Source organism: Pseudophryne corroboree, chromosome 5 (assembly GCF_028390025.1).
Source record: "Pseudophryne corroboree isolate aPseCor3 chromosome 5, aPseCor3.hap2, whole genome shotgun sequence".
Taxonomy (NCBI): domain Eukaryota; kingdom Metazoa; phylum Chordata; class Amphibia; order Anura; family Myobatrachidae; genus Pseudophryne; species Pseudophryne corroboree.
Window position 1 is genome coordinate 563,574,754 of NC_086448.1, and position 12,333 is coordinate 563,587,086.

At 48.3% G+C, this 12,333-nt stretch overlaps 1 protein-coding gene across 2 annotated transcripts in view; it reads left to right on the top strand.

Moving 5' to 3' along the window:
- Positions 1–485: 485 nt before the first annotated feature.
- Positions 486–12,333, top strand: part of PARD6G (par-6 family cell polarity regulator gamma) — a 208,436-nt gene continuing 196,588 nt past the window's right edge. Inside the window, exon 1 of one of the 2 annotated variants that reach the window (XM_063923285.1) lies at positions 486–920. In XM_063923285.1, coding sequence (XP_063779355.1) covers positions 849–920 — 72 coding nt within the window. In that variant the 5' untranslated portion in view covers positions 486–848. Of the gene's footprint in view, positions 921–1,119; positions 1,211–12,333 lie in introns of those variants that run through there. The other variant, XM_063923286.1, reaches the window with a different exon arrangement.

The window sequence follows — 12,333 nt, forward strand, 5'->3', positions numbered from 1 at the left end:
TGATCTCCCAGCGCCTCCCCTGCCGTGTCACTAGCAGCGTCACCAACCCGGCAATATGCCGTGTTGGTGAGTGCTGAGGGAAAGGGGGCTGTAGGGTGGGTCGCAGCCGTGCTACAGTGGAAAAGGGGTATAAGAGAAGGAAAAGCACATGAGGGAAGAGGGCCCTGCTCCTGAGAGCTTACATTCTACAAATGTTTGGGACACCTCTAATAACTTGCAGAGATGGCGGTTATTGCTATTGCTGTCCCCGCAAGTTAAGTTTAGTACATTGCAGGGATATCGTCATTCAAAAATAAAATATCCATTGTGCCAGATTATTGATAACATATGTCCCATAATTCCTGGACATATCTACAGAGACGTGAACTTTACAAATTCAAGAAATAGCTAATTACATTTCCACTGAGAATACTATTGTATAACATCGCGTCTCCTTTTGCCACTCACTACTGTGACCGCCTAGTTATTATATGAGGTTATGCAGCGTGTGTGGGTCTCCCCCAGTAAGGATCAGAACACCAAGATGGCGCTGCAGCTCCTGTAGCGGAGACAGGAGAGAGACTGCTATGTTCGCCCTCTTGTAATTACAGCTCTGTGATCATTCCGAACAGGAGCAGCAGCGGCGCTGTAGCAGAGCAGGCGCCTGGCTGTGACTGGAGGGACTGCGGGGATCCGGGAGCGGAGCGCTAGTGGGAATAACAGCACAATACGGAGCCCCGGCATCGGCGAGTCCCCAGCCTGTTATACACAGCAGCACGCCGGAGAGAGACCGGGGATCAGCGCTCCAGCACTGCAGGCTGGGGATACCTCGGCTGTGAGGCGCTGGGGAGGGGGGGTGAGCATTGAAGATGAATCGAAGTTTTAGTAAGTCCCAGACTTTGCGATATGTGGCCAGCAGCAGCGTGGAGGTAAAGAGCAAGGTGAGGATGTGCCGGCTCCCTGTGTCTGCCTGCGCCCATGCTGCACACCCCGGCTGCCGGCAGCTGCTGCAGCAGCGCATTGTCCTGCATACAGGCTGTGGGATGGGGATGACTGGGGGGAAGCCGTCCTGTGGGTTACATGCACGGCAGCCCCGGCAGCAGCAGCCCATCTCCATTGTTTCCTGTGTGGCGGCGCTCACTTGGGGAATGTGAAGAATCCATAAGAGCTGGGGACCCTGAGTCTTATACTAATCTGCCTCCTTTATCCAGCAGCAGCAGTGGTGTGCATGGTATATAGCTGCTGGGGAATGTCACTGGGCTCAGTGCATGTCACCCCTATGCTGTTACATGTCTTTCCTGGCTAATAGTTGTCACTGAGTGCTTATTTATGTAGTTTGGAGGGTTTCCTTTTCTATAGAACACTATATAATATAAAGCATGGCATGTATATGGTGTTTGCCATAACATTGATTGATATATGTGGTACTAGGAATATTGATGTAGTATTATTATTATTATTATTATTATTATTATTATTATTACAATGTTGTATTTCAGATAGTGTTGTGAGAATTAGGTTTTCTGTCCAGTACAAAGCCATAATGGTGGTAATTCCTAATAAAGGTTCACCTATTCTATATAGGAGCATTCTTCTGTCAGTGGCACAGAGTGACATTGTGCCATTTTACATAATAGTCACAATAGGCTCCCATGCCTTTGACATAACTGAGCAGCTAAGTAGTAACATCACAGCAATGGTCATTTCATGAGAACTAGCCTGAGGATCATGTGTGTTTTCATAGAATGAAGGGGCGTTCTTCTCTGAGAATGCTTGGATTTAACATCATACACATGTTGTGGTCTAGGGATCCATGCTCCAGGCTGGCAGCCGAAATGACTTGGAGACCGCAGTACTGAGTAGTACGCAAAAAAAACCAAAAGGCCTCTTAAAAAAGACTAGTTTTCACAGATTTCCTTTAAACATTACCAGGAAAACATAATGTATACAATAAATGTAGTTTTTTAGTACTCTACAGAAATGTAGTTGTTTAGTACTTTACAGGTTCCCCAGTGCTAATCTACCTCAGTGGTATAAAACAAATTTACTGTGTGCATACTATAAAGTGGGATTTGCTGAAGAACAGCAGCTTCCTTCCACACCTGTGTGAGTCAGTGCAGGCTCTGTGTGTACTCATCAGTTAAGCTTTCATCTCCTGTCCTGTTTCAACTTGCAATTGGAGCTCCAAGCAGTTTTCTAGGCTCTTGCTTTCTTTATTGGTGAGGCAGAGTGATGTTTCCCATCATTAAATAGATCTGCGTGATAGGACAGGCATGACATCATGTATAACAAATCATACTACCTGTGATGTGTTCTCCTGTCATTGATAGACAGAGCCATCCCATTTTAAAGCTGCAATAATCTTTAACATTTATCAAATACGTACTTAGAGGAGTTGTGTAATCTACCTTGTGAATGCAGGAAAGCTGATAACAGCAAAACGGGTTACGTACCTGACAACTTCATTGACTTTGACAGTGCTATAATACTTTGGTTCTTATTTTCCATTTGAATTAATGAAGGATGAGTATAATAATTAGATTAAAACTGATTTTTGATCCTCTGTTTACTCTTTGTTTGTATAGTAGATAATTTCAACTGTAAGCTCCTAAGGTGCAGGGACATTAAGAATTACTTAATATTCTCATTGTACAATGCTGTACGATTGTGTTACATTATTATGTCCACTCCCTACATTTGACGTTGGCAGCGCGTAGCCCATCAAGTACGTCACGTGTCGTGCGCTGGCTTGGTGGGTATATAAGGAGTGTGATAGGCCATCTGCACACACATCACTCTTTGCAGTCATGGGTAAAAAGGGTGATTTATCTGAGTTGCAAAAAAGGATGATTATTGGCTTTTGGGCCAAGGGTGGTGGTATTTCTGATACAGCGCAGCTTGTGAACAGTTTGCGTGCTGCTGTGATGAAGGTGTATCGTGACTGGACAAATGGCATCATTGCGCATAACCGTGGAAATTGCAGAGCACCACGTGCCACTGATGTGAATGTTGGCTACGATGGTGCATGAAGGCTGACACGCTACAGTGGAGCAGCTCACCATTAAAATGAACTTGGGGGCTACCAGATGTGTGTCTAAAGTGACAGTTCAGCGAACCCTGCTGTGTATAGGGCTCCAGAGCGGTTACTTTATTAGCTGGTGGTCATAATAATGTGACTCGACCATGTATGTTGGTGCTGTATAAATTAATGATGGTAAAACTGCCTTGGGGTATTAGTGGGAAAATCTAAAAGATTTATCAGTTAGGCAGGTACATGTTTTGCTTTGTACTTTATTTATACTCCTTTTACACCTAGAAATGCGGGTTGCAGCCTGGAGCCTGAAACAGGTGCTACCCGGCTGTGGCCTGCGTCAGCCCCTTTCCTGCTGCAGTCACCAACCCCGACATATTGCCGGGATGGTTACGTTGCGGGTGACGCAACACTCCATACACTGTGAACGGGAGCTGGGGCGTATCGATCCGCTGTTCAACCCTGCAAGCTACCCGAGTTGGAATCACTTGACCCGGATTATTCCAACTCGGCCCTTTTACACCAACCAGCAACATGGGTTATGCACGTTCATGTGCAATAACCCGTGTTATATGCTGGTTGGTGTAAAAGGGGTATTACTCTTAAGGTGGATACCCACTTAGCGATAAAGTAATAATGTCGCACATTTTGACCCTTCCTGAGCGATGTCCTTTACTATATTGCCCAGTGTGTATGCCGCTGCCGAGCGATGCGCAGCCCGGCGGGTCGTTAACAACCCTCAGTGTCGGCCGTGCTTGCAGCTCAATTTGGACTCAACGTCCAAAACTGCATGTTCCGGCCAGCCGCGCTATGACTTCACTGTGCGATATAATTAGTGATATCGCACAGTGGCCCTCATTCTGAGTTGTTCGCTCGCTAGCTGCTTTTAGCAGCAGTGCAAACGCTAAGCCGCCGCCCTCTGGGAGTGTATCTTAGCTTAGCAGAAGTGCGAACGAAAGGATCGCAGTGCTGCTCCAAAAATAAATGGTGCAGTTTCAGAGTAGCTGCAGACCTACTCCTACATTGCGATCACTTCAGACTATTTAGTTCCTGTTTTGACATCACAAACACGCCCTGCGTTCGGCCAGCCAGTCCCCCGTTTCTCCAGCGTTTTTATCAGGCACGCCTGCGTTTTTACACACGCTCCCCGAAAAGGTCAGTTACCACCCAGAAACACCCACTTCCTGTCAATCACTCAACGATCAGCAGTGCGACTGAAAAGCGTCGCTAGACCTTGTGTAAAACTGCATCGGCTTGTGTGAAAGTACGTCGCGCGTAGGCAGTGCGCACCATATGCATGCGCAGAAATGCCGATTTTTAGCCTGATCGCTGCGAACAACGGCAGCTAGCGATCAACTCGGAATGACCCCCTGTGTGTATTCCCAGGAGGGGAAACACTAGGCGATGTCACTCACCTAGCACATTGCCTAGTGTGTACCTTTAGTGGTTGTGGCTACATTGGTTGATGCTACTCTGTTGAGCTGAATGCATTCACTTTTGAAGGGATATTTTATACTATCTGTACATTTTTGTTTTTTTCCCCCACAAGAAGGATTTGTTTGGACATTTTGGCTGTTGAAACAAGGGTCGAAGGTTGCCCATCCCTATTCTATCATCTTCGTGGTATAGACATGTTTCATATTGTTCTACTTAGAGATTATTGAGCAGCAGGTTTAACTTTAGTTTGTGCTACTTCACTGTTACTGTATCATGCAAGGTTCTACTTAAAAGATCATGGGGTATATTCAATTAAGGTCGAAAGTGCCGTCTTGTCGAAAAGACTGCAGTTTTCGACTTTTTCAGGTCGGAAGGGGTTCCGACCTATTCAGTCCACAGCTTTTTTTTATTTGACAAGTCGGGAAATTCGACTTGTCGAATAGTACGTGAATCGGCGGTATAGCTCCCGATTCATATGCTTCTGAGGGAAACGGGGCCAAATTCGACAGGTTTTGACCCCGCTTCCGATCATTAAAGTCGAATTGAGATGGGCATTGAATAGCCCTTGTCGGATCCATTCTGACAAATGCATGTCGGAATGGATCCAACCTCAGTTGAATATACCCCCATGTATTTCCAGGCTGGGACTAGTAGGTCTAGTAGGTCCTTGAGCATTTGCCCTGTGTTAGCGGAATCTCTGAATATTGTTTTGGACTTTTTGCCTTTTTAGTACATTTTACACTTGTTGAAAATGATGTTGTATAAGGGGCATTTGTATTACAAATGGACGCTGCTGTGAGGTCTGGCGGCTGTGCCACATCCGCCTACAGTGCTGCTGTCCCCCGTCTGCCCGCGGATCTCCCCCCTCTCCAGTCCCTCATCTCAATTCGACTTCGAATGGATCCGACCTCAGTTGAATATACCCCCATGTATTTCCAGGCTGGGACTAGTAGGTCCTTGAGCATTTGCCCTGTGTTAGCGGAATCTCTGAATATTGTTTTGGACTTTTTGCCTTTTTAGTACATTTTACACTTGTTGAAAATGATGTTGTATAAGGGGCATTTGTATTACAAATTACAGTAGTCCCTTTGTGTATATGACAATGAGGATAATAATTTTTTACGTAATTATCCCCGCTATCTATTAACTGTATGTGGCAGGGACAATGGTAGTGATAACTCCCGGTATGTAACTTACAGGAACAGCGGTTATCGGAGGAGGTTTTAACATTTTTTTCAAGACTTCTGGGAATCTGACATGGCGCATAAGCACAGTGTCTGTTTTCAGAGATTGTGATCCCTCTCCTCTGAATATTCCTCCATAGGCATAAAGCGGTTGATGCCATCTGAGTATAGTGTAAACCAACGGACCCAATTTCAGAAAAGCTTAGCAGCCATACTGTAGTTGGCTCTTTGCAGGAAATGTCTGTGAAATCTGTATTAGGATTGTTACTTAAGATGGGTACAGACTGGAGAGCGATGTTGGGCCGATTTACAGTTTCATAACGACAGATCACCTACATCGCTCAGTGGGGGTAATTCAGATGTGGAAGCAAATCAAAAAAGCAAGCAACTGGGCAAAACCATGTTGCACTGCAGGTGGGGCAGATCTAACTCGTGCAGAGAGTTAGATTTGGTTGAGGTGTGTCCAAACTGAAATCTAAATTGCAGTGTAAAAATAAAGCGAACAGTTGTGGGCTACATACAAAAGCAGCCATTATTTACCCTGCACAGAAAAAATATCAATTTATTTCTGCAGCAGGGTACACTGTGTTCCACAGGGAATACATCGGGGTGTAGTGATGGCTCTTGATCCAGGCACCAACAGGTTAAATCTTTAACTGTCCCAAGATGCATTGGGGCCTCTATAGCCCCACCTGCAGGCACTGTGAGCTCAGTTTCAACAGGAGGGCTGCGCTGGGCATCCCTGGGGGAAAAAAAAAACTTTCTAAGAAGACTTCAGGGGCCGCAGCACTGTTACATGTCAGAGTGACATTCAGCATTGCAGCTCCATCACCTCCCAAGCGGCGTCGTACACTCCCGCTGCTCAGTCCCCGGGTACTTGCGGCGGAGACGCTCCGGCTCTAGGCACACGGTCGCAGATGCTCTCCTTGTTGGCGTGGCTGCTATGGGGAGGAGGTAAGAGGGTCCCCCAGACGGGACCCGCTACTAAATCGCATTCAGTATGCAGTCTAGGGAGACAGACTGCGACGCTGGCATGGACACTGTTGCACACAGGGACCCCACTATATCTGCCAGGGCATAGGAGTACAGGTCGGGTGTACTAACACCCAGTTTAATAGGACTCCGTAGGACAAGGCGGTGAGGACCAGCATAGGGAAGCCGGCGCTTGACCTGTAGCCCGTCCCCCGGCCCAGGGCGCCATCTCTGAGCAGATTTTGCCGCCCTGGAGCTGCTTTCCACTCATCCTCACTCCCTGACTGAGACGCTGGGTGCCATCTTGGGTATTGCTGCGGCTGGTCTCCGGGACTGCAGGGCAAGGTCTCCCTTGTAAAGCCGCCTGTCTACAGCGCTGTGACTTTACAAACCCTTAAGTATTCTACATGTCTTTATACAGACAGCGTTCGTTAAGAACAAGTGTACCTGTTACAGAATATATTGTACGCGTATCCTGATATATACCTCCGGTCTAGGACCGCTATATTATTTACCCCAAGGGACTTGGGGGGGGTCATTCTGACCTGATCACACGCTAGCTATTTTTTGCAGCGCTGCGATCAGGTCAAAACTCAGCAAAACTGCACATGCACCGCAATGTGCAGGTGCGTCATACGGACTCAAAGCGGATCGGTGCTGGGCGATGGATTTATGAAGAATCCATTTGCACAGCCGATCACAAGAAGATTGACAGAAAGAGGGCGTTTATGGGTGTCAACTGACCGTTTTCAGGGAGTGGTTGGAAAAATGTAGGCGTGTCCAAGCGTTTGCAGGGCGGGTGTCTGATGTCCATTCTGGGACCGGACAGGTGGAAGTGATAGCAGCGGCTGAGTAAGTTCAGACCTACTCAGAAACTGCACAAACTGTTTTTGTACCGCTCGGCTGCACAAGCGTTCGCGCACTTGCAAAGCAAAAATAGTCTCCCCCATAGGCGGTGACTATCTGATCGCAGCGTTGCAAACAGTAGCTAGCGAGCGATGAACTCTGAATGACTCCCTTGGTGTGTGTCAGGGTCAATTATATAGTGCGTCACAGTATTTACCGATTATACGTATTATACTGTGTACTCAGTCTCATAATACTGGATTTACTTGCAGTTGTTGTGTATTAGGGACTCGGTCACATACTAAAGAAAGGTAACTAAAACTCTATTACCACATTCTGACCATTTAGTGGACATACCCCGAGAACCCTGGGCTGAGCCAGGGAAGAAATTCCCCCTATCTAAACGGCCTTAGCTCGATATCATCTCCCTGCAGAGTTATGTAACAAGTCGGAAAATCCACCACCGGTGGATTCCCATGTCACCCGTCTGGTGGTTTCTTCTACTCTGCCTGTTACTACTGTCACCTCGCTGAAGGAACCAACAGACAAACGTGTGGAGGGCTGCCTGAAATCTATATACTCCCTAACAGGTGCTGTACATAGACCCACTATTGCTGCCTCCTGGGCGGCGAAAGGTATTGAAGCATGGGTTCAGGGACTGGAGGAAGAGCTACCCGACGAATTATCTGACAAGGCCAGACAATATCTGTCTCACATTACCACCGCTGCATTTATATTCAGGAAGCGTCCTCTGAGGCAGGTGTATTGGCGGCTAAGGTGTCGACTATGTCTGTCCTGGCCCACTGTATTCTGTGGTTGAGGTCATGGAAGGTGGACCTGGACTCCAAAAAGACCTTGGAGGTACTCCCTTTTAAGGGAGACATCTTGTTTGGGGAAGACCTAAATAAAATTGTGCCTGATTTAGCAGCTGTTGAAACTGCATTTCTCCCAAATCCTACTCCCTCTGCACAGAGGGCAAAAGGTACCACTTTTCGTTCCTTTCGGCCTCATGGGAAAGCAAAAGGTCAGGCATACCTGAGACAGTCTCGTGTTACCAAAACCACAAAGCCCAAAACAGTCCTGGGCCCCCCGTCAGCCTGCTTTTAAACAAGACTAGCCTGCCGCATGACAGGGCAGGCCAGGGTAGGAGGCTGACTTCTACAGTTCACTCAGGTCTGGTTAAAGACCACTTCAGACGCATGGGTGCGGGAAGTTGTCTCTCACGGGTACGCAGTCTCCTTCAAGAGACGTCCCCCACCCCCCCTCACCAGTTTTGCACCACGGTTATCCCTTCGGATCCGTTAAAAGCGTAAGCTCAACAATTGGTTGTGAGTCCCTCCTGGATACAGGAGTGGTGGTGCCGGTACCTCTGTCCCAGAGAGGCAAAGGATACTATTCGACCCTGTTTCTAGTTCCGAAACCTGGCCTATACTCAACCTCAAATCATTGAACAAGTTTGTCAGAGTATCCAAGTTCCGTATGGAAACTCTGCACTAAATTGTACTGCCCATGGAACCTGGAGACTATATGGTATCCCTTGATATACAGGATGCATACCTGCATATACCTATTGCCATGTCGCATCAGCAATATCTGTGGTTTGCTATTGGCAACATCCGTTATCAGTTTCAGGCTGTGCCATTTGGACTGGCTACGGCCCCACGGATCTTCACCAAGGTTATGCCCGTGATGACGGCTCATCTCCATTGCCAGGGAATCGGGATCCTGCCATATCTGGACGACTTGCTGATCCTCGCAAACTCCCACAATGTCCTTCTCAGCCATCTACAACTGACAGTTAGCTTCCTACAAGCCATGGGTGGCTCATCAGTTGGAAGAAATCCTCGTTGGTCCCAGCTCAGAGCATGGTGCACCTGGGGGCACTGCTGGACACGCACAGTCAACGGCTGTTTCTGTCTCCAGAGAAGATCCTAAAGCTTCAGGACAGGATAAGATGCTTCCTTTGTCGGCCCAGAGTGTCGAAACACTCGGCAATGCAAGTACTAGGTCTGATGATGTCGGCATTCAACATAGTGGAGTACGCTCAATTTCATTCTCGCCCTCTGCAGAGGTTAATCCTTTCCAAATGAGACGGTCTACCTCATTGGATCAGGTCTCATATGATCGCTTTGACTCCAGAGGTTCGTCTGTCGCTGACCTGGTGGCTTCAGGACCAGCAGTTAAGCAGGGGCCGTCCCTTCTGGATACCCGACTGGGTCCTGCTGACAACGGATGCTAGCCTGAAGGGAAGGTGTGCTGTGTTAGAGCAACACTTGCCAGGGTCGGTGGACCAAGGAGGAATCACTCCTCCCGATAAATATTCCGGAGTTGCGGGCAGTGTTCAAAGGGTTGTCTCTTGCCCTGCCTCTAGTACAGAACAGTCCTGTTCAAGCACGGTCAGACAACGCCACCACGGTGGCTTACATCAGCCATCAAGGCGGTATTCGAAGCTGCATGGCAATGTTGTAAGTGTCAAAAATACTTCAATGGGTGGAACGCCATCTGCCAGCAATATCGGCAGTGTTCATTCCGGGTGTCCTCAACTAGGAAATGGACTTCCTCAGTCGTCAGGACGTGCACGCTGGAGAGTGGAGTCTTTATCAGGAAGTCTTTCAACTCCTAGTGGACAAGTGGGGTCTACCAGATGTAGACCTGATGGCGTCTCGACACAATCACAAAGTTCCGGTCTTCGGATCAAGGACCAGGGATCCTCAAGCAGTGTTCGTGGATGGATGCACTAGCTATTCCATGGAACTTTTGACTGCCTTACGCATTCACTCCAGTGTCACTCCTGTCCATGGTCCTGTGGAAGGTCACGCAAGAAGGAGGAATACTACTTCTAGTCGCTCCAGCGTGGCCCAGATGGCATTGGTTCTCAGACCTGCAGGGTCTATCGATAGAGCGTCCTCTTCTACTTCTTCAGTGACCAGATCTCCTCGTACAGGGCCCTTGTCTCTACCCAGACCTGGCCAGGCTGGTTTTGACGGCGTGGCTCTTGAAGCTTCACTCCTAAGGGCAAAAGGATTTTTTGAGGCGGTCATCCAAACTATGTTGAAAGCCCGCAAACCGGCATCTGCCCAGATCTATTACAGAGTCTGGAATTCTTATTTCACCTGGTCTGCTGCTAAAGAACTATGATGTTCACAGATTCAAGACATCCAGAATCCTGACTTTCCTGCAACAAGGCCTGGACTTGGTCCTTAGTCTGGCCTCCCTCAAGGTTTACATTTCTGCCTTGTCGGTGTGGTTTCAGAGAAAAATTGCGTCTATACCTGACGTTTATACCTTCACTCAGGGTGTATTGTGGATTCAACCTCCCTATGTCCCTCCTGTGCCTCCATGGGATTTGTCTGTTGCCCCGAATGCCCTGCAAGAGTCTCCATTTGAACCTCTTGAGTCAGTGGACCTTAAATGGCTTACATCTAGGTCCTATTCTTACTGGCTATTGCCTCTTCCAGAAGGGTGTCTGACCTAGGCGCTTTGTCCTGTCGTCTGTCTTTCTGATATTTCATTGTGACCGAGCAGTTCTTAGAACTCGCCCTGGTTATTTACAGAAGGAGGTGTCATCTTTTCACCTTAATCAAGAGATTGTGGTTCCGGCCTTCATCTCCTCTGACTTGTCCTCCAAGGAACGGTCTTTGGATGTGGTACGGGCTCTCCGCATATATGTGGAGAGAACTGCTCTATTAGGAGGTCAGATACCCTTTTTGTACTGTTTGGTTTCCACAAACGTGGTTGGCCTGTGAATAAGCAAACCTTGGCCAGATGGATTAGAATGGTCATTGCACAGGCTGGACTTCCAGCTCCTGCTGCTATTAAAGCACATTCTACTCTGTCTGTTGGACCCTCTTGGGCGGCCCGCTGTGGCGTGTCCGCAGAACAATTGTGCAAGGCGGCTATGGGGTCCTCAGTGAACACGTTCATTAGGTTCTTTGCGTTTGATACTTCTCATACCTGCTATGGCGCGTCCCCTCCCTTGAGGAACTGCTTTAGGACATCCCCGATGTATTCACTGTGGAACACAGTGTACCCTGCTGCAGAAAAGGAGATTTTACAGTAGACTTACCATTGTTAAATCTCTTTCTGCGAGGTACACTGGGTTCCACAGGGCGCCCAACCCTGATGCACCTAGCCTCTATGGGTTTGTATGGAATTAGCCGCTGGTCCCTTCTCCTGTCGTGAGAATGTGGTTCTTTGTGTCTGACATTTGCCTTCTCTTTTACCTGCTCCTGCATTGGACTGGTTAATGAAACTGAGCTCTCAGTGCCTGGAGGCAGGGTTATAGAGGAGGCCCCAATGCATCAAGATCCATCTCTACACCCTGATGTAATCCCTGTGGAACCCAGTGTACCATAAATCTAATTTTCCTCCCCATGCGTTGCAAAATGGTTTGTTCCCATAGGTGTGCGCAGGGGGGGTGCCTGGTGCGCACAGGCACCCCCTAATGTCTGGCACCCTGATCTCACATGCCTGATGCAGCGATCGCCGAGCAAGCTGATTACTGTCCCCTCTGCGCTGCACCCTGTCAGGACTGGATTACTGACCGGACGCCTGGGTTAATCAAGGGTGCCATTGCCACCGGCTTTCAAACTCCCGGCTCCACCTCCATGTGAAAAAACTGCGTGATGTGACGTGATTACGTCATGCTGCTCGCACGCCCACCCGCCACATGCCCACCTCTCTCCTATGCTATGCCAAGGCCAGCCACTGATGAGGAGCAGCATGCAGCCAGCATTCCTCTTAGGAAGACAAATTCAATACTGGCATGTGGCCGGCAGCAGCATTGACACGTCACTCGTTTTTCCAGCAGCAGCAGCAGTACTAGTCTGCGACTGTCAGTGACAGTGAGTGGCTGACTTGTAAGTAAGCTGCTGCAGTTTGCAG